The following is a 23,543-nucleotide window of genomic DNA, read 5'->3' as shown; positions in this document are numbered from 1 at the left end:
GACTTCTGATCACACTTTCTCCCTTCCTTGAGTGTCACAGAGTTTCCTTCCTTCTGAAAAGCAAAGCTTGGGGCTGGACAAGGATTTCTTAGTCCTCTTCTCCCATGAAGTCAGGAGAGATGAGTAGCATGAGCTCGACTGCCACATGCATGGCACTAGTAAGATTCTTATGGACTACTGGCCAATTCTTCTGTCTAGTTTCTCACCTCCTTTCTTTGTCTTTTTTCTCTAGCAGGTTCTTGTAAGGAAAAGTCATTCTAAGATCAGCTAGTGTACTTGGAAATAAGGGCATCTTAATTGGAGAAGGAAATGGCAACCCACTCCAGTGTTCTTGCCTGGAGAATCCCAGGGACAGGCGAGCCTGGTGGGCTGCCGTCTATGGGGTCGCACAGAGTCGGACACGACTGAGGCGACTTAGCAGCAGCAGCAGCAGCAGCAAGAAGACCAAAAGGTTAGATAAAACTAGGAGAAATGCTTTACTGTGTCCTTTTGGGAAACTCAAATCATAACAACCCACATGCAGCTGAAAACACATTCCATAAGGAGAAGACTTCCATTCTAAGTTCCCAAAGTATTCTGTGACTTGTGGTTGGGGGAGAGTACACCCTTGCAGTTTACCCAAGCAACCATCTTGGATACCATCTTCTAGTGGGAATAGATTTTATAGTCACAGAGCTTACTGAACTTTTCCCATTCTTTTACATTTTATGAAACATTAAAAAATGAGAATTTTATTTTTTATTTACTATATACTCTCAGCGTATATATCAGAAATTACATTTCAGACATTCTTACTGCACCAAAATTTCTTTCATGATGTCCTCAGTAGATATATGCAAACTTTTACTAATTGTGTGTTATCTTATGGAATCTTTTCTTTAAAAATATCCATTAGCCTGCATCAGTTAAAGTTAACTATTTTATCTTATTATCTTCTCAGTTATATAGATTTTTAGAAAAATAGAGCATTACTTTCATGAATATGCCAAGTGCCTTACGTATATTAACTCATTTAATCCTCACAACAACCTTGGGAATTATTATCTCCATTTTTCAGATGAAGAAAGTACATCAGAGTACATTACCCAAAGTCACAGAACCAGTAAGGACTGAATCAAGATTGGAACCCAGTTTGTCTATATTACTAGACTAAAATGAGTATAAACACTAAATTCTTGAAAGATACTGAAAGGCTGCAAGTGTTTCCATTTTTAAGTCATCCACTTTGAGAGACAAACTTTAAGACATTTTTTGTAAAAGATTTGATTAGAGTACAAAAATACTAAGTTACAGATGCCCCATCAGAAAAATAACTTTCTTTCTACCTGTTGCTTTACTTTTAAAAGCATGTGATGCTTATAAAATGTTGCCTAGCCTTCCTTAAGTGGCAATGCTTGACTCCATAGGATATGGTACATGGCTTTACTATGTAAGTACAATAATAACTGAATAATAGATAGAGTTGGCTCCATCAGTTCTACAAACTGGTAGGGTTTTTGTTGTTGTTGTGTTGGTATTGCTAGTTTTCCTAATGGAACAGTATTTTAGGTGGCATCTGGAACGTACCTTTTTTAATATTTTCAATAAATCATTTGCATGAAGTTTTAAACTATCCCTTGGAGTAATTTCTTAGGATTTGATGCCTTGGTAGCTTTAAAAAAAAAAAAAAAAAAGAAGTTATGTGTTTTAAGACCAAAAGGAAACAAAACCTCTTAATGTAATAACTTCACATCCTTTTAAAGATTCTAGAATCACTCCACAAACACATTCTTTCTTTCTTGTTTTTTCATTTTTTCTTAGTCTTCTTCTTTAAAAAAAAAAATGAATCAGAGAACATATGATCTGATGTAAGAAACTGACAGAGGGAAGTTAAGGATTACTGTAATGTTTCGTTATGGAATTTATTTCTGAAAACTGCATTGTTAAAAGTAGGCTTAGGAAGCAGTGTTATGCTTTATTTTTTTTTTTTCTTAGTAGGAAAAAACATAGGTTTGGGGGAATCAGACAAGTTTGGGTTCTTATGACAGCTGTATCACTGCCTGCCTGCATGACTGTGGGTCAGTTATTTACCATTCTTGAGCTTCAATTTCCTCATCTGACATGAGAGAATTAGTAGCATCTGCTTTGTAGGGCTGATGGCAAAAGAAGTGCTTGGTTCATAGAAGAGCTTAATAATTGTCAAGTTCCCTTATTTCTACCCCAAAATATACTGCTGCTTTCATTTGTCAATGTGTTTGATGTGCTAGCCAGAAAATGTAGAATAAAGTAGAAATAATCTTAAATGTTTATTAGAAATGTTGACTAAATGGAGCAACAAAATGTAAGTCCAAAAAGCTGTGAGCTGCTTGTGCAACTGATGACGGATAGAGTGAAATGTAGTGAGGAGACAGGACCCCCGAGGTGGCCAGCGGGGGCCAGAGGAGATATGACAGATAACAGCGATGGACTGTGGCAGGCCTGGTGCCCCAGGTCTGCTCGTTGTGGCAAAACAGAGGGCCATGGCAGAAGAGAAGGGAAAATATCGCAACACATCCCTTATATGTGGAATCTGAAAAGAAATGGTACAAATGAACTTATTTACAAAACAGAAACAGACTTAGAGAATGAGCTTAGGGTTGCCAGAGGGTGGGCATGAATGGGGGAAATGGTCATTTGGGAGTCTGGAATGGACACGTACACATGCTGTACTTAGAGTGGATAACGAACAAGGACCTACTGTATAACACATGGACTCTACTCAGTGTTATTTGGCAGCCTGGATGGGAGGGGAGTTTGGGGGAGAATGGATACATGTATATATATGGGTGAGCCCCTTTGCTATACTCAAAAAGCTTAAAAATAACAAAAGGGACATGGTTTGAACTTGTTCTGTACTTCTCACATTTCTTAGATAGTTTGGAAAACTAATAAATCAAAAAACAACAACAGCAACAAAAAACAACTGGACTGGAATAGACCTTGATTGTTGTTGTTGATGTTTAGTCACTAAGTCATGTCCAGCTCTTTTGTGACCCCATGGACTGTGGCCCACCACGCTCCTCTGTCCATGGGATTTCCCAGGCAAGACTACTAGAGTGGGTTGCCATTTCCTTCTCCAGGGTATCTTCCTGACCCAGGGATTGAACCCATGTCTCCTGCATTGGCAGGCAGATTCTTTAGCGCTGAGTCACCTGGGAAGCCCAGGCCCTGATTACCTTACTTCAGAATCTCCCCCTAGACCTCCACCCTTGGGACAGCTTCCTTTCTCCACGGTGGTACAACAAGAACTGTTGTGCTTCAACCATTCCTACAAAACGCTACTGACTTATGCAAACCATTCGTTTTTTTTATCTCAGAGATCCTTCTCCAGGGTTAATTCAGCTGCATTTTTTTCTCCGTAACATAAATAAAAGCAAACTTTATTTTGTTTATAACTGGGTTAATTATTAGATTTTAGAGCTTTACTGTACAGTATGGTAGCCCCTAGCCACAGATGGCTATTTAAAATTAAATTCATTAAAATATAGATAAAAAGTCAGTTCCTCAGTGTCACTAACAACATTTCCAGTGCTCAATAGCCACATGTGGCTAGTAATTACTGTATTCAGCATGCGGATACAGAACGTGTTTATCATCACAGGAAGTTTGACTGGACAGCACTGATTTAAAGAATTTGTTATTTGGTGGATTTGTATTGTGTTCTGCAGGCACAAAAATCATGATTGGCTTTTGTGCACTCGACAGGTCCTTAGGAAGGTTGCCCCTTGCAAAGTGATGGTTTTCCTCTGGGCGACGGTGACGTGAAATCACCAAACACCCTGACCTATAATACCTTAATACCCCAAGCTGAATTTAGCAGGGTATCTGCCATTCAAAATGATTTCCTGAACAAGTGATAGAAAGTTTTTTTTAATCAGACCTTCAACATTTCCACCATGTTTCTTATGTCTATCTCAAAGTGTCTAGAAGAATTATCACTATATTTTTATGTGGCGCACTTGGCTTCTTTATCAGCGCACTAAAATCAGGAGCTTGTAATGACTTCTACTCTGCTGGAAATTAGTTGGTGACTTTAGCTCTCCTTCACTCACTTTGTAACTAAGTACTCTAGACATTACTTTTTTAGAGAGATCTTTCCAGTCTCCCTTTACTGGACAGAGTTTTGGCCTGTTCCTCCTTCTTTATGCCTACAACCTAACATGTTATCTAAAACACATAGAAGGTGCTAAGAACACGTTTGAATGAATGTGTCAAAAATGACTTAGCATTTGATTTTGTAAGATTCAGTTTACAGAAACTGAGCTCTCCTGAGGAAACTGCATATAGGAAAATTTCAAGTCCTATTTTATATGTTCCATTTATCAGCTAACTCTTTTTTCTAAAATGAGACTCGATCAGGGGTTTCCCAGTTAAGGAATTATGTAAGCCATACCTCAGTTTGGGGCTTCTCTGATAGCTTAGTTGGTAAAGAATCCACCTGCAATGCTGGAGACCCTGGCTCAATTCCTGGGTCAGGAAGATCTGCTGGAGAAGGGATAGGCTACCCACTCCTGTATTCTTGGGCTTCCCTTGTGGCTCAGCTGGTAAAGAATCCGCCTGCATTGCAGGAGACCTGGGTTTGATCCCTGGGTTGGGAATATCCCCTGGAGAAGGGAAAGACTACCCACTCCAGTACTCTGGTCTGGAGAATTCCAAGGACTGTATAGTCCATGGGGTCGAAAAGAGTTGGACATGACTAAGCAACTTTCACTTTCATACCTCCGTTTCCTTTCCATGTGAAACTGTTCACATTCCTCATCTGACTTTACGTAGAACATCTCCTTAAGGCTGCACCTATCAAACACTGAAAGAAAACACTTAAAAGGCTTCTATGCCCAGAAATTCCTTTGGCAATGTATTGACCATCAGTGTGAAATTTTAAAGGTTAGTTATATTTAAAGGAATGTCATTACATCGCCAGCCTTGTTGTGCGTGCATGCCTGCTCAGTAGCTCAGTTGTGTCCAACTCTTTATGACTTCATGGACTGTAGCCCACCAGGCTCCTCTGTTCATGGAATTTTCCAGGCAAGAATACTGGGGTGGGTTGCCATTTCCTACTCCACTTGATGTTGTAATTATGGAGTAATGTCATCATAAATGGCAGCTTTAAAAAAAAATTGTTCTGAAGAATATATTACCATTCATTCATTTATTCAACTAATAATTATTGAGGCATAACAAATAATTCTGTGGGCCAGACATTATGCCACATAATACAAAGTTAATTATTTGAACCAAAGATTAAAGAATTGCACATTTTTAGATTATCTGGATATTTTTTAAAAAGTGAGAGTGACAGCTTTGAACATTTGTTTGTGCATTTGTTGTACTTCCTAAAAATGTAATTATCTCTATTTAAAAAGAAACCATAGGCTGTGTTCCTATCTTTTAAGTTGGCTGCATTCACAATTTAAAAATAGTTTCCCATGTGTACTGGAATTTGTTGGCAGAGTACAATATTTAAATTACATAGATAACTTACCCCCAAATAAATAATCTCTTGTTCTTGGAGAGGTTCTCACTAATGCAAGCTTTAAAAAACTGAGTCTGTCAGCTGCTACACCACTGACATTCTTTTAAACTGGTCCATGCATCACTTTATTTGAAGCTAAGCCTGAGCCTAAAGTGATCTTGAAGCTTTGTTTTATCATTTGGCGTGAAGTTGATGTCCCCTGTGGTTTGCCAGTTGGTGCCTCCATTTAACTGTGCTGGAACCTAGCACAGTGGTAATGCCCAGGTAGCTTAGGACCCTTCCTCCTAAGCTGCTGAGGCCTACTGCCAGGGGTGATGCAGTGAGTGCTGGAGCCAGTCAAGGAGAGGCTACTCATCGGACAAGGCTGGTGCTCAGTATGTGTGGCATCTATTTCCAGGGCACCTTTCCCAGTTAGTGATGACCGTCTCTTCTGTTATCCTCTCCCTTCCTGTTCTCATCAGTGTTGTTTGTCATGAGCCCTGGGAAAAGATTCAGGATGAAGACTGAAACTACAGTTTAAGTAGAAAAGTATATTCCACTTATTTTGGCTTTGACACTTTCATTTGTTGAGTGCCAGCTGTCTCCTGCGAGCCAGGCGAGGCACTGGGAATACTAGTGCATATTTAAAGGGTCCGTGAAAGCCCCTGCCTGGGATGGTCTCAGAGAAGGTCACTAGTTTTAAGCTCAAAAGAGTAGCTATTTGCCAGACTAACAAGGGAGAACATTCCACGTAGAAGGAAGAGTATGCACAAAGGCCTGAAGCTTGATAGAAAAATGAATGTTTGGTTAACTACAAGTACTTAATTAAAGGTAGCTAAAGTGCTGAGTGAGGGAGGCAGAGTTGGCAAAATGGGGCAGAGTGGAAAAGCAAGGCCAAATCATAAATGGTATGTATGTATCACAGTGAGTGTATCTTTTTCAACAGGAAATGGAGAGCCGCGTGATCAGGATTTCTTAAAGATCATTCTGGAAGCTACTTACAGGATGACTTGAGGCAGGGAGACTGACCAGGAGACCATGACATTCCTGTCTTACTGGGATAAGGAGCTAATTGTACTCACAAACACACTGTCTCTGTCTAAATGGGTCATTCTTAAGTGCCTTTAATCCCTGGCACCCTGAGATGATAGTCATTGTCAGGTTTTAAGCAAACATTTGTTGTGATTTTTCCCAAATGTGTCTTCAAATCTGGTGCCTTACAGTAGATCTCTATTGATGTAATTATTATTTTGAGTTTTTCACTGTATAATCATCTTTAAAATGTTGATATTTAGAGATAATAGTTTTCTTATTTGTTTTCTATTGTTAAACCAATTGTGTAAGTTTTTAGAGCCCATATCAATTATTTTCCTTCCTGAGGAGTTTTAAACATCCTTTTTGCTTCTTTGAAGTAGTGTCAGTAAATTATTGCTTTTTAATCCATCTTTCATCATTTGCTTTTCAGAAAGTGATATAAGGCCTTATTTGTCAGTCTGAAGACATTTTTAAGTGAAGAAAAAATATAAAGATAGAGTTTAGAAACTCAAAAAGAAAGGAAAGTAGGGATTGAGTATGGTTTTGTCAAACATATTTGTCCAAAAGAACATTTTAGTCTATAGCAAGGCAAGATTTAGAACACATTCTTTTTTTTTTTTCCTGTTTAGAGAGCTGGCATGCCACAAAAATGTAGAGTATGTGATGTTATATCAAGCCTGCTGAAAGCTGAGCTTAGTGTCTGGTCCCAGAGGCTTGAGAAGAATGTACAGGATTAAAAGTTTAAAATAAAAACAGCTAAGATACCAAGCTTTTAAAACATTGACCCAAATGATTGGAATTCAGTTAGGAGAACTTGTTCTTCTCAGAAGAAAAAAAACTTAGGACACTTTCAGACTTGGGCAAATGCCTTGACCTTGCATGGGCTGTAAAACGTTCATGGTTTCATTTGGAATGCAAACGTTTCTGATTCCCATGTGGAAATCTTAGCTCCCAGGAGATCATGTCCCACTGTTTGGAGAGAGAAGCCACTATTAATTATCTTTGTTTCCTTGCTGCCTTGGCTGCCCATTTTCGTTTTGGAATGATGACCAGCTCTGCTGACACTGTCCTTCAGTCTGGCAGCTGTTTCCTGCACACCTGCTGCGTGTCTCACACCGCGCCAGAGGTTCCAAGGGAGTGTAAAAAAAACGAAAATACACACGATATAAAAAGCTAAAAATGCTATCATAAAGTGAAAAGTGGTAAGAGAACACAGAAGAAGAAGTGATGGCTCCCCACTTGTGGGTGGGGAGTAGAGAGGAGGGATGGCTTCAGTAGAGATGGGGCTCCCTTGGTGGCTCAGATGGTAAAGAGTCTGCCTGCAATGCAGGAGACCCGGGTTCAGAAGATCCTCTGGAGGAGGGCATGGCAACTCACTCCAGTGTTCTTGCCTGGAGAATCTCCATGGACAGAGAAGCCTGGTGGGCTACAGTCCATGGGGTCGCAAAGAGTGAGACACGACTGAGTGACTAATACTTTCACTTTCACTTTAGGATGGAAGAACACCTTTACTAAGGCAGAGATATAAAAGTAAAAACAGGGAACCTATTAAAAGAATAGGAATTGAGCGATTCTTATGGGAAGGTTGATGAGAAATAGTGACAGATAAGACTGATAGTCTTGCCCAACTTCCTGAATAGTTTGGACTTTATTCTGAAGGTGGTGGGAAGTGGCGTAATCAGCCCTCTTGCACCTCCTGATATGCGTGAAAGAGCTGCTGATGGTGTTAGAACTTGCCTCACCTGTCAGTTCTGAGGTCATTTAAAAGAAAAGGAAAAAGAAAGCACTTTTGGAATCCTTCATTCCTTGGTTTTCATGACTGTTCTTATTTAGAAAAAAAAAAATGGAAAGAAAATGGCCATCCCATAAAGATTCTCACGGGAAGGAGTGAGAATAGGCTCATGTTTCTAGGTTTTGCTTTTTGTTCATTATTAATTCATTCCTTCCATTCCCCCCTCAGCCAGACTCTTTGCTTTGTCCTGGGCTATAAATGAGCCAAGTGTCTGCCCTCAATGATTACACCCATGGGGAATTCATATAGGGACACAAGTCAAGTATTCTAAGTGCTTAAGACAGAAATATTCACATAATACATCTGAGGTCCCCAGGAAGGAGAGGTCAATTTTGCAATTTTGAAGTGGAGTAAGAAACATTCCTCAGAGGCAGAACATTTAAAGATGAGTGGAGAGAGAAACCATTCCCGGAAGAGGGTCAATAAGAGAACAGACACAGAGCATGAAGTAGCCAAGAGTGCTGGGGAAACCACAAGCAGTTTGGTAGCTCGATTTAGGACACACGGGAAAATGCCGTGAGAGAAACAGAACAACCAGGGCTGGGTCATAAGAGGCTTTCTTTCTGTGCTGAAGCAACAAAACTCCATCCTCGGGATCAAGTCCAAATTCTCAAGGACAGAATTTTTGAAGTACAGGAGGAGTGCCATGATCAGATTTGGTGTTTGAATAAAGTCTCTAATGGTTAGTGTGGTGAAGGAAGAAAAACTGAAGACAGTGGTTTCAGAAGACTGCCACAGTAGTCAGGCCAGGAAGATAAGCTGCTGGTGCAGTTCACCGCTTCTAACCTCCTGCATCTTCTGAGTCAGCAAATGGAAAATGAAGGTTTGTTACAAAGCCTATTTCTGTCATCTTGTAAATGAACTATGGTTTTGACTTCACACATTAGCTGAGGCAGAATAGAGCTGGGACAGCACCAGGAGGGAGGCCTCGCCATCACAGAAAGAGTTCAATAAATGCCAAGCCCCTATATCTTTTGTGATGTTAAGAGCACAGAATAATGGGAAGATATGACTGAAAACTGAATTTATGATGGTTTCTAAGACTGAATTGTTGATTCGCTTTAATATTTAGATACAATTTATATACCATAAAATTCACCCTTCTTGACTGTGCAGTTCAATGAGTTTTAGTTTATTAATAGAATTATACGACCACTACCAGTATCTAATTCCAAAACATTTTCATCACCTCAACACAATTGTTGCTGTTGAGTCGCTAAGTGTTGTCTGACTCTGTTGCAACCCCGTGGACTGTACCCTGCCAGGTTCCTCTGTCCATTGGATTTCCCAGGCAAGAATGCTAGAGTGGGTTACCCATACCCTTCTCCAGGGGATCTTCCCAACCCAGGGATTGAACCTGCCCCTCCTACTTTGGCAGGTGGATTCTTTACCACTGAGCCACCTGGGAAGCCTACCCCAAACAGAAAGCCATTAACAGTTGTTTCCATTCTCCCTTTCCCCTGGCTGTGGCAACCACTAATTTGCTTTCTATCTCTATGGATTTATGTGTTTCTAAATATTTCATATGATATATGGTCTTTTATTACTGGGTTCTCTCACTTAGCATAATGTTTCTAAGGTTCATACAGATTGTAGCACACATCAGGGCTTAATTTCTTTTATGGCTGAATAATATGAAGAACAAGCTGGAATCAAGATTGCCGGGAGAAATATCAATAACCTCAGATACTCAGATGACACCACCCTTATGGCAGAAAGTGAAGAGGAACTGAAGAGCCTCTTGATGAAAGTAAAAGAGGAGAGTGAAAAAGCTGGCTTAAAACTCAACATTCAAAAAATTAAGATCATGGCATCTGATCCCATCACTTCATGGCAAATAGCTTGGGAAACAATGGAAACAGTGAGAGACTCTTCTCTTGGGCTCCAAAATCACTGCAGGTGGTGACTGCAGACATAAAATTAAAAGATGCTTGCTCCTTGGAAGAAAACTATGACCAACACAGACAACATTTTAAAAAGCAGAGACATTACTTTACCAACAAAGGTCCATCTAGTCAAAGCTATGGTTTTCCAGTATCCATGTATGGATGTGAGAGTTGAACTGTAAAGAAAGCTGAGTGCCGAAGAATTGATGCTTTTGAACTGTGGTGTTGGAGAAGACTCTTAAGAGTCCCTTGGACTGCAAGGAGATCCAACCACTCCATCCTAAAGGAAATCAGTCCTGACTCTTCATTGGAAGGACTGATGCTGAAGCCGAAACTCCAATACTTTGGCCACTTGATGCAAAGAACTGACTCATTGGAAAAGACCCTGATGCTGGGAAAGATTGAAGGCAGGAGGAAAGGGGACGACAGAGGATGAGATGGTTGGATGGCATCACTGACTCAGTGGACATTAGTTTGAGCAAGCTGTGGAAGTTGGTGATGGACAGGGAAGCTTGGCTTGCTGTAGTCCATGAGGTCACAAAGAGTCAGACACGACATAGTGACTGAACCGAACTGAATATTATGTTGTGTGGCTATGCTACATTTTGTTTATCCATTCATCAGTTAATGCACATCTGAGTTGTTTCCACTTTTGGGCTCTTGTATGCAAATGTTGCCGTGAACATTTGAATACAAGTTCTTGTGTGGACATATGTTTTCATTTCTCTCAGATATATCCCTAGGATTAGAAATTCTGGATCATGTGTAACTGTTTTACTTTCTGAATAACTAACAAACTATTTTCATGGTTGCATCATTTAGATTCCCGCTAGCAATGTATGAAGGTTTGAATTTCTCCATATCTTTACTGATACTTGTTCATCTATTTTATTAAAGCTAGCTTAATGGATATAAAGTGATGTCTTGTGGTTTTGGTTTGCATATACCTAGTGAGAAATGCTGAGCATCTTTATACATGCTTTTTGGCTATTTGTATATCTTCTTTGGAGTAATGTCTATGCAGATCCTTTGCCTGCTTTTTAAAAAAAAATATTTATTTAGTTGGCTGCTTTCAGTCTTAGTTGCATCATGTGGGATCGTCTGTTGCAATGCATGGACTTAGTTGCTCCATGGCATGTGGGATCTTAGTTCCCCAACCAGGGATTGAACTCACATCCCTTTCATTGCAAGGCAGATTCTCAACCACTGGCTCACCAGGGAATTCCCACTTTGACCACTTTTAATGGATTCTTTATCTTTTCATTGTTAGAGTTATTTATAAATTCTGGATACAAGTCTCTTATTGGATATATGATTTGCTCATGTTCTGTCCTATTCTAAGGGTTATGTTTTCACTTTTTTTTTTTAATTTTATTTTATTAAATTTTACAATATTGTATTGGTTTTGCCATATATCAAAATGAATCTGCCACAGATATACATGTGTTCCCCATCCTGAACACTCCTCCCTCCTCCCCATACCATCCCTCTGGGTTGTCCCAGTGCACCAGCCCCAAGCATCCAGTATCATGCATCGAACCTGGACTGGCAGCTCGTTTCATATATAATATTATACATATTTCAATGCCATTCTTCCAAATCATCCCACCCTCTCCCTCTCCCACAGAGTCCAAAAGACTGTTCTATACATCAGTGTCCCTTTTGCTGTCTCGTATACAGGGTTATTGTTACCATCTTTCTAAATTCCATATATATGCGTTAGTATACTGTATTGGTGTTTTTCTTTCTGGCTTACTTCACTCTGTATAATAGGCTCCAGTTTCATCCACCTCATTAGAACTGATTCAAATGTATTCTTTTTAATGGCCGAGTAATACTCCATTGAGTATATGTACCACAGCTTTCTTATCCATTCATCTACTGATGGACATCTAGGTTGCTTCCATGTCCTGGCCATTATAAACAGTGCTGCGATGAACATTGGGGTACACGTGTCTCTTTCAATTCTGGTTTCCTCGGTGTGTATGTCCAGCAGTGGGATTGCTGGGTCATAAGGCAGTTCTATTTCCAGTTTTTTAAGGAATCTCCACACTGTTCTCCATAGTGGCTGTACTAGTTTGCATTCCCACCAACAGTGTAAGAGGGTTCCCTTTTCTGCACACCCTCTCCAGCATTTATTGCTTGTAGACTTTTGGATCGCAGCCATTCTGACTGGTGTGAAATGGTACCTCATAGTGGTTTTGATTTGCATTTCTCTGATAATGAGTGATGTTGAGCATGTTTTCACTTTTTTAAAATTGACCTTTGAAGCACAAAAGTTTTTCATTTTTATGAGTTCCAATTTATTGATTTTTGGTTACTTGTGCTTTAGGTATTTTATTTAAGAAATAATTGCCATGGTCGAAAAACTTTACTCCTATGTTTTCTTCTAGGAGTTTGATAGATTTAGTTTTTAACATTTAGATCTTTCATATATTTTGAGTTAATTTTGTATATACTATAATGTAGGGGTTCAACTCCATTCTTTTGCATGTGGATACCAAGTTGTCCCAGCACCATTTGTTGAAAAGCCTCTCTTTCCCTATTGAATTGTCTTGGCATCCTTGTTGAAAATCAGTTAACTGTAAATGTAGGAGTTTATTTCTGGACTCTCACTTCTATTCCATCCATCTGTATGTCTATTCTTATGCTGGCCCCATAGTTTTTGGTTGTTGTAGTTGTGAAGTACATTTTGAAGTTGGGAAATGTAGGTTCTTTGTTCTGTTTTTTAAGATTTGAGTGGGGAGAGGGCCTCCTCTAGATCTGTTGTGATTCCATATGAATTTTAGGATCATTCTGTCAATTTCTGCCAGAAAGCTAGCTGGGGTTTTGATATGAGTGACATTAAATTTTCAGAGGAAAAATTTGAGGAATATTTCCATATTAACATATAAAGTCTGATCCATGAACATAAAATTTCTTTTTATTTATATAGATCATTAATGTCTTTCATCAAAGTTTTTAGTGCCCAAGTAATTTTAGTGTACAAGTCTTACACTTACTTTGCTAAATATTTTTCTAAATATTTTTGATGATATTATAAATGCAGTTGTTTTCTTCATTTAACTTTGGGATTATTCATTGCTAGTATATGGAAATACAGTTGAGTTTTTATATTGATCATAAGTCCTGCAATCTTGCTGAACTGGTATATTAGTTCTCATTTTTTTGTGGACTCTTTAGGCTTTCCTGTGTACAAGATTATGTCATCTGTGAATAGAGATAGTTTTATTTCTTTTCCAATCTGGATGTTTTTATTTCTTTCTTTTTTTTTTTTTTTTTTTTCCCATAATTTCCCTGTCTAGGTTCTCCAGTACAATGTAGGATAGAAAAAACAAGAATGGGGATCTTTGTTTTGTTTCTGATCTTAGTCGGGGAAAACCTAGGCTTTTACCATTAAGTATGATTTAGCTCTTGGTTTTTCATAGGCACCCTGTATCAGAACGAGGATGAGCCCTTCTTTTTCCAGCTTGTTCAGTATTTTTATCTTGATAAATATTGGATGTTATGAAATTCTTTTTCTTCTTCCATTGATCTGACCATGTAAGGTTTTTTCCTCCTCTCTTTGTTTTATTTACATTATATATGACATGGATTGGTTTTTAGATATTAAACCAACCTTGCATTTCTGGGATAAATCCAAATTGTTGTGGTGTGTTATCCTTTTTATATATTGCTTGATTCAGTTTGCTAGTATTTTGTGAGGATTTCTGTGTCTAGTAATAAGGGATATTAGTGTATTGGTTTCTTTCTCTTATTTTGTTATATAGGTAATATTGGCCTATCGTAGATTTCAAGTTGGTAAGTATTCCTTCCACTTCTATTTACTGGAAAAGTTAATGGAAGATTGGTTTTAATACTTCTTTAAACATTTGGTAGAATTCATCAGTGAAGCCGATATGGTCTTAGACTTTTCTTGGTGGGAATTTCATAAATTTCTAATTCAATATCTTCACTTGATATAGGTACCTATACAGTTTTGCCTGTTTTTCTCTTTTAGCCCTAAATATTTATTCCTTTAGTCACTCAAGAAATATTTATTAAGCATCTATTATAATTAGGCCCTGTTTCTTAACATAAAGGGTACAACAATGAGTAAAACAAATGTCCTGGCCCTCTTAGAGCTTAGCATTCTCATATTCCTTCTCTCTCTCTGTCTTATGCTGTCTATATATACATATTTTTTTATTTATATGTAATGTAGCTCAGTTCTTTGTAAAAGAATATTGCTACATGCCATTTGTGGGGAAAGAGGGTTCTTAGGTTTGCTTATATATTGTCATAGTTTATATAAACTCTTTAAGTGTTCTTGAAGTGGATTGCGTGCATGGGAAATGGAGTTTAGTGTTATTATAATCACAGTTTATATTGGTGCTTCCCCTTGGCATTGCTACAAGGACATGATTTTTAATAAAAACAAACCACCATCCTTATTCATTATCATCCTCAAGACCTTCCAGTGCCTTCCGTTCAGTCTGATCAGTAGTAAGAACATAGATTCCTAGGCCTGCTATAATAAAGTACCACAAACTGGGGGCTTAAAACGAGAGAAATTTATTCTCCTGTAGTTCTGGCAACTTGGAGCAGAAATTAAGGTGTTACCAAGACCATATTCCCTCCGAGATTCTGGGTAGAATCCTCCCTTATTTCTTCTTAGCATCTGGTGGTGGCCATGAATCCTTAGCATCCTTGGCATGCAACTGCATTACTCCAAGCAATGCCTCTGTGACGGCATGGTATTCTCCCTGTGTCTTCATATGACATTCCCCCTTCTTATAAGGACACCAGCCGTATTGGATTGAGGCCTACCTTAATGACTTCATTAAGAAGTCATTGGATGCTTGATTACCTTAACTTGATTACCTCTACAAAGACTATTTTTGAATAAGGTCATATTTAGAAGTACCATAAGTATATTTTGGGGGAAAGGATGTAATTCCACCCATAATAGAGCATTATGTTTTAACTCTGAAATATTGAGTGACTATTTCACTTTAATAACATTACTAATTCTAATAACTTTTATTAAAACTTCATGGTATATTTCTAAGTCTTTAAAAAAAATAATGCCCCATCCCCATTATAAGGCCTGAAGGTATCACTGATTCATCCATACATGTTTTATCTTCTAAGCATAAATTCTGGAAAGGAAACAAAGGTGATTGTTTCTGTAACTGAAGCTTGTTGTCAGAGAAGTTCAAATGTAGCATCTCTCAAATCTCAGTTTATATTCCCCCCCAAATAAAACAGAATCATGTAAGAGTTTGTGGGTGATGTTTGAAACAGCAGTTGCCTGCTCATACACATGGTTTCCCTTACCACAATCTCAGAGGTCTTTATACATAGACCAGTTTAAGTGGTGCCAGAAGCCATCTCTGTAGGGAAATGAAATAGCATGGTTTATGAAATTGTGTTTGTTTGTTTTGGATGGAGAATGACAAGTGTTGTATACAGTATAATACAATGTAACTTTGGAACAAAGTTAATAGAATAGTATCTTCTGAGCACCAATCTAGCAGTCTCATTTGCTAATCCCGATTGTTTTTAGTAATGCTCCCAAGTATTTCTTTTTAACCTGCAAATGTTATCCTCTCTCTTCTGTCACAGTACAGTTATTTGAGTGTACTTAGTACTCTAGTGTAGTGAATACAGCACTCTTGGGGCCAGAAGTGGAGAATCAGGATTCCTTCTTGAAAGCAAAACCCATCGCCCTGTTCCTATGGCAAGGAAATACTGAGACATTGTTCACATTTGTTGCTCCCATTAGGTCTTGAATTCTACCTTTAAATTTAGCTAATTGTTCTTTGTTTTCTTTTACCGTTCTTCAATTAAGGTGTTAACTTCTTAAATTCTTATGGCTACTACATTTATTTCTGTTTAAGTTTCAATTATGTAACCAGAACAAACATTTTATTTAATTATTCTTTTTTTCTTCTTTCTTTATTCTAAAACAATCCAGGACAATCTAGAGCAGCCATGATACCTCCCAAGCATCCACGGCAGCCTAAGGGAGCTTTGGATGATGTCATCGCCTTTGGCGGGAAAACAGACCAAGAAGCACCCAACGCTTTGCAACCAACACCACCCCCACTGCCAAAGAAAATGATCATAAGAGCCAATACAGAGCCACTCTCCAAAGACCTCCAGAAGTCCCTGGAAACTACCCTTTGTGTCATGGCTAATCCCACCTACGATATCGACCCGAGCTGGGATGCCAGCAGTGCTGGCTCCTCGGTCAGCTATGAACTCAAGGGACTGGACGCTGAGTCTTACGACTCCTTGGAGAGACCTTTGTACAAGGAGAGACGTGTGCCCTCAGCAGCAAACAGCATCTCCAGCCTAACCACTCTCAGTATTAAAGATAGGTTTTCCAACAGCACAGAGTCCCTGTCCAGCCGGCGGGGTCCCTCTGGTAGACAGGGCCGGAGTATCCAGAAGCCACAGAGACAAGCACTTTATCGAGGACTTGAGAATCGTGAAGAAGTGGTGGGTAAAATCCGAAGCCTTCACACAGATGCGTTGAAGAAACTGGCTGTTAAATGTGAAGACCTCTTCATGGCTGGGCAGAAAGACCAACTCCGTTTTGGGGTAGACAGCTGGTCAGACTTCAGGCTAACCAGTGACAAGCCATGCTGTGAGGCCGGTGATGCAGTTTACTATACAGCTTCATACGCAAAAGATCCACTTAATAACTATGCAGTCAAGGTAAGAAAATATTATAAATCTGATTCTAATCCTCTCCAACACACTGTTATTGAGATGGGTGTGTATTTTTTCCCCTTTTCTCCATTCAGCAAAAACTTATTAAGTATCTGCCTTACACCAGATATTGTAATAGAAGAGGCCTTAACTTATTATCTAGAGGAGAAAACAGATTTATAAAGACAGACTTATAACACAGTATACTGAATGCTAAGATAGAAGTTAACCGAATTCTGTGGGAGCTTAGAAGGACCTTAACCCAGACTCTTGATGCCAAAACATTCTTCTTAAAGTAGGTAATACTTGAGTGGGATTGTTTGCAAAGATTTCCTATACAAATAAGGTCTATTATGTGCCTTTCACTCTCTATGTTTCTGTCTTTATTCCCTAGCAAATAAGAGACCCTTGTCTATCTCTGCTTTCTAACTCCTCTGCTTCTGAGAGAAATGTTTTTATAGAGGAAGGTAATCAATATTTGTTGATGTACAAGGAACTTTTTCGTGTTATATAATTTAATCTTCACATCAAGTTCATGGGGTTAAGATCTATTTATCCATTTGACAGGTGAGAATAAAGCTTAGGGTCACACAGCTAGCAATTAGTAAAGCTAGGATTTAAACACATCTCTCTGGCCCCATAGCCTACACTTTTTCTGTTATGTCACATCAATTTCTTAAATGTGTATCACCCATTCCAGACAGCCCACTTATTTAAGAAGGCTAAAACTCTTAGCATCAAGAACTCTTGAGCGATTACATTCACTGTAACAGTAAGCCATAGGCTTCATCAATGTAATAACTGAAGCATGGACTTTGAAATCCCAAAGATGTAGATCAAATCCTAACTCTTCCACTTAGCTCTGTCACAAGTTACTCCTCTGAGTGTCAGTTTCCTCAGCTTTCAGTTCAGTTCAGTCGCTCAGTCGTGTCCGACTCTTTGAGACCCCATGAATCACAGCATGCCAGGCCTCCCTGTCCATCACCAACTCCCGGAGTTCACCCAGACCCACCTCCATTGGGTCAGTGATGCCATCCAGCCATCTCATCCTCTGTCGTCCCCTTTCCTCCTGCCCCCAATCCCTCCCAGCATCAGAATCTTTACCAATGAGTCAACTCTTCGCATGAGGTGGCCAAAGTACTGGAGTTTCAGCTTCAGCATCATTCCCTCCAAAGAAATCCCAGGGCTCATCTCCTTCAGAATGGACTGGTTGGCTCTCCTTGCAGTCCAAGGGACTCTTAAGAGTCTTCTCCAACACCATAGTTCAAAAGCATCAATTCTTCGGCGCTCAGCCTTCTTCACAGTCCAACCCTCACATCCATACATGACCACAGGAAAAACCATAGCCTTGAGTAGATAGACCTTTGTTGGCAAAGTAATGTCTCTGCTTTTGAATGTGCTATCTAGGTTGGTCATAACTTTCCTTCCAAGGAGTAAGCGTCTTTTAATTTCATGGCTGCAATCACCATCTGCAGTGATTTTGGAGCCCAAAAAAATAAAGTCTGACACTGTTTCCACTGTTTCCCCATCTATTTGCCATGAAGTGATGGGACCAGATGCCATGATCTTCGTTTTCTGAATGTTGAGCTTTAAGCCAACTTTTTCACTCTCCACTTTCACTTTCATCAAGAGGCTTTTTAGTTCCTCTTCACTTTCTGCCATAAGGGTGGTATCATCTGCATATCTGAGGTGATTGATATTTCTCCCGGCAATCTTGATTCCAGCTTGTGTTTCTTCCAGTCTAGCGTTTCTCATGATGTACTCTGCATAGAAGTTAAATAAGCAGGGTGATAATATACAGACTTGACGTACTCCTTTTCCTATTTGGAACCAGTCTGTTGTTCCATGTCCAGTTCTAACTGTTGCTTCCTGACCTGCATACAGGTTTCTCAAGAGGCAGGTGAGGTGGTCTGGTAGAATAATAATCATACCCATCTTATGGGGCTGTTTGGGTGCAAGAAAACAAAATACTTAGTGATTGGTATTCACTTCTTTCACTATCCCTTAGCTTCTTCCCTATATTGCTAAGACAGCAACAATCTTTTGAGCCTCAATTTCCTCCTCTTTCAGATGTTTACAACAATGATGACCCATCTACTTTGTGGGATTGAGATTAGGATCAAGTGAGATAATGCATGTGAAAGAGTTTCTAAAAACATAAATCTCTATGTAAATATAACGTTGGTTCACCCTTTGCATAGTCCCTTTTTCCAGATTCTATTCACTGGTTCAAAACTAATTAACATATCTAAATGACTTGTACATGTTAATTTGGCTAGATAGACCAGATGGTATCTTAGTAAATTAATGAATAAGGTAAACTATTGGCCTTACCCGTCTTTCAAGACAGAACATATATTTGGACCAGACCTTCAGCTGACTGCTCTCTGCATTTGCAGCACCTAAGCCACTTCACTCTCTGGTGGTACTCAGAGTGACCTTGTGCCCCAGCCCACACTTCTTAAACTGAGGGATAAACTGCAGAGAGAGAATCTAGATTCAAGTTAATACATTACTGTTGAGTCTAAAAAGGCATGTTGAGATTCTGTGTAGTGTTCAAGAGCCGTTACACTAGTTGGAGTTATGGGACCTCATCTATCTCGGGCCTGTATGACTACAGGATCGCCAGTGCAGGATGAATGCCTATTTCAGAAAGGAACATTGAACTATCTGTTCTTTCAAAACAACTGAGAAGTAGGGCTTGACTAACTTTATGTATTATTGCTGTGCAATCTTGTCTCTTTCCCAAATCAATGGCCTGCTATTGATTTCTTTGCTTGTAATGATGCAAAAGCAATCTCCAAAGAACAGGTGGCAAGTGGTTATATACTGAGAGTTGTTGGCAGGTTTGGGAAAGGATGTTTTACACTAAATGGTGAATATAAATGTCTATTTGAAGACCCTCTAGGCATTTCTAGATGTACCCAATTGATAGTACAACCTTAAAGGAATAAGCTGCTAGGGTACTGTGAGCCCTACCTTTGCAGAAATAAACAAAAAAGACTAGTGGTTGGCTCATCAACTTTTTACTGTTTATCTTCTTAAAATTATCCCTTTCCATACTAATGAAATTTAAGAGTGACCAGGCAGGTATAACTCTCTCTCTCTTTTTTAATTGATGTATAGTTGATTTACAATGTGTTAATTCCTGCCATACAGCAAGATGACTCGGTTATACACATATATACATTTTTTAATATTGTTTTCTGCTGTGATTTATCCCAGGATGTTGAATATAGTTCCCTGTGCTATATAGTATAACCTTGTTGTCCATCCATTCCATATGTAATACTTTGCATCTACTATCCCCAAACTCCCAGTCTGTCCCTCCCTCACGCCACCCCTACACACCCCCCACAACCGCAAGTCTGTTCTCTCTGTCTGTTAAGGAGACTAAAAGGTCTTTTAAAATGTTACAAAAGGAAGTTGGTGCTGGAATTTAATAATTTGAAAGTCAAAGGATACTGCTCCTTAAATACCACTGCTCCTTAAATACCAAATCCACTGTGGTGACAGAGTATTAAGATCTTAACTTTGGGTGTTGTCTTAGTTTGCTCAGACTGCAATAACAAAATACTAAGAATGGATGACTTAAACAACATAAATTTATTTTCTCACAGTTGTGAATGCTGGAAAGTCCAAGATCAAAGTTCCAACTGATTTAGTTTCTAGTGATGGCTCTCTTTCTGCCTTGCAGATGGCTGCCTTCTTTCAAACTCCTCACATGGCTCAGGGGGTTGGAGCTCTTTAGTGTCCCTTCTTGTGTGTGCTAAGTCACTTCAGTCGTGTCCAACTCTGTGCGACCCTGTGGACTGTAGCCCACCAGGCTCCTCTGTCCATGGGACTCTCCTGCTGTGTCCTCCTCCAAGGGATCTTCCCGACCAGGGATCGAACCCACATCTCTTATGTCTCCTGCTTTGGTAGACAGGTTCTTTACCACTAGGGCCACCTGTGTCTCTTCTTATAAGGACACTAATCCATATCAAGGCCCCACCCTTTTACTCTCAGTTAACCCTAATTACCTTTTTACAGGTCCTATCTCCAAATATAGTTAACACTGGAGGTTAACACATCAACATATGAATTTGAAGGTTCATGATTCAGTCCATAGCATTCTGCCCCTGACCCCCCCAAAAAAATTCATGTTCTTATCACATGCAAAATATGTTCAATCCATCCTAACAGCCCTGTAGGTAACTCATTCTAGCATCAACTCTAAAGTCCAAAGTCTCATCTAAATATCATAGAAATCAGATACATGTAAAACTCAAGGTCTGATAAATCCTGAGGCAAATTGCCTCCCCAACTATAAACCTATGAAACTAGTCAAGTTATATGCTCCCAGAATACAGTGGTGGGCAAGCATGGGATAGACTGTCCCATTCTAAAAGGGAGAAATCAGAAGGAAGGAGGGGATGATGGGTTCCAGCAAGTCCAAAATCTTGCAAGACAAATTCCATTAGATATTAAGCCTCCAGAACAATCCTCTTGGACTCAGTACTCTGTCTTCCAGGCCCACTGGGGTGACAGAATCACCCGTGTCTCTGCTGGGCACCCTGATCCTTTGGGTCTTTGTAAGGACCCACCCACATGACTGCCAGGGCAGCCCGCCCCTGAGGCACTGGAGAGGCAGCCCGGCCCTTCAAAACCAAGCAGGAACCAGCCTTGCTTCTGGGCCTGTGGTGGGAGTAGCAGCCCTGTGGTGATCCCTGAAACACCTTTTCAGGGTCATTCTTCCCTCGCCTTAAAGAACAGTGCATGTTCACAGCTAAATAGCTCTAGGACCCATTAGCCTTCCTTCACTCCACCCAGCTTTCTCTGTCCCTTTAGTCCAAACTGACAGCGCCTTTGCCCGTGTAACCCCATCTCTCTTTCTGGCTTCTGCTGAGGTGGCTGATTAAGTCCACGAGTCACAGTCTGTCTCCTTATCAAATGGCTGTTCTGCTACACCCTTAGTATTCTCTTTAGAACAAGTTTTCTCATTTTTTGTGGTGTGGGTTGGCTGTGAGTTTTCTAAATCTTCAAATTCTGGTTCCTTGTTGCTTAACAATTCCTTCTTCAGCTCTTTCTCCCTCTGCACTTCACTATAAGCAGTCAAAAGGAAGCAAGTTGTTCCTTTAATACTTTGTCTCTCAGCTAAATATTCAATTTCATTGCTCACAAGTTCTGCCTTAACAAAATGCTGGAACAGAGTTTAGCCAAGTTCTTTGCCATTTTTAAAGAATTCTCACCTGTTTTCCTAGTTTCTAATAAATGTTCCTCATTTCTGAGACCTCACCAGAATCACCCTTAATGTCCATATTTCTAGCAACAGTCTGTTCATATGTTTCTAAGCTTTTTCTATCATGGCTTTTAAAACTCTTTAAGCTTCTACCCAATTCCAAAGCCACTTCTTTCTGCATTTTGGGGTACTGCTTACAGCAGTCCCCTACTTCTCAGCAACAAAATCTTAGTCTGCTCGGGGCCACCATAATAAAATACCATAGACTGGATATATTTTCTCCTAGTCTGGGAGATTGGAAAGGAAGATTCTCTTCTTGGCTTCTTGCTGGGTTCTTATGTCCGCAGTTGGGAGGGTAGGGGAGAGAGTATGTCACATTGGATGTTGGGGCTTTAACATTTGAGTCTTGAGAAGACATAATTCAGTTCACAGCTTTATTCTGTTTTTCATTCAATGTGACTATCTTTATGATTTTCCCTGGTCTTAAACTAAAAGACATCACAACATAGAATAAAGGAAAGTAGTCAGCTAATGTGAGTCCAAATTCTCTATCTGTCATTGTGTATACCCAAGCAAGTCATATAAGCTCTCTTGATTTTCACTGCCCTACCTACCTCATGAGATTGTTATAGGCATATGTGTTTATGTAGTGAAACTGTTTTTGTAGATTATGAAGTATATATAAAATATAATAAAATAATGCATTAGTGTTGTTAACAATAATGGAAAATTACTTCTCAACATTCTTTTGGTCATTCACTATTATTCTTCATTAATATTAGGCACTGCTGCTGCTGCTGCTAAGTCGCTTCAGTCCTGTGTGACTCTGTGCGACCCCATAGACGGCAGCCCACCAGGCTCCCCCATCCCTGGGATTCTCCAGGCAAGAACACTAGAGTGGGTTGCCATTTCCTTTTCCAGTGCATGAAAGTGAGGAGTGAAAGTGAAGTCACTCAGTCGTGTCTGATTCCTAGCGACCTCATGGACTGCAGCCCACCAGGCTCCTCCGTCCATGGGATTAGCCTGAGCATATTTTAATAGGCTCTGCACTTAGATATTTTCTTTCTCATTCCTTCAAAGTCATAAACATCTTTCCTTAAAATTATGAGAGAAAGCTACTAAGTGTAACAATCCTTCAGAATTTTAGTACTGCCAAAAATTGGAAACAAACCAAGTGCCTGATATTAAGGAAATAATTTAATAAATCATGGTGTGTTGGCCCAATGGAATGTTTTCAGCTATTAAAAGTGTTATTATGAAGATTATTTAAAATCATGGAAAACATTTTTTACATTGATTAAGTGTCACATTAAAATAGCAGAATACCAAAAACTGTGCTGCTGCTGCTGCTAAGTCGCTTCAGTCGTGTCCGACTCTGTGCGACCCCATAGACGGCAGCCCACCAGGCTCCCCCTTCCCTGGGATTCTCCAGGCAAGAAC

The 23,543-nt window shown here is 39.6% G+C and overlaps 1 protein-coding gene across 9 annotated transcripts in view; it reads left to right on the top strand.

Moving 5' to 3' along the window:
• Positions 1–23,543, top strand: part of PEAK1 (pseudopodium enriched atypical kinase 1) — a 313,556-nt gene that overhangs the window by 268,368 nt on the left and 21,645 nt on the right. For all 9 annotated transcript variants that reach the window (XM_027521585.1, XM_027521588.1, XM_027521589.1 and 6 more), the window contains one exon: positions 16,143–16,888. In XM_027521585.1, coding sequence (XP_027377386.1) covers positions 16,143–16,888 — 746 coding nt within the window. The remainder of the gene's footprint in view (positions 1–16,142; positions 16,889–23,543) is intronic.

Source organism: Bos indicus x Bos taurus, chromosome 21 (genome assembly GCF_003369695.1).
Source record: "Bos indicus x Bos taurus breed Angus x Brahman F1 hybrid chromosome 21, Bos_hybrid_MaternalHap_v2.0, whole genome shotgun sequence".
In the NCBI taxonomy this organism is placed as follows: domain Eukaryota; kingdom Metazoa; phylum Chordata; class Mammalia; order Artiodactyla; family Bovidae; genus Bos; species Bos indicus x Bos taurus.
Note: the sequence above shows the minus strand (reverse complement) of the source record. Positions and strands in the feature narration are given on the sequence as shown.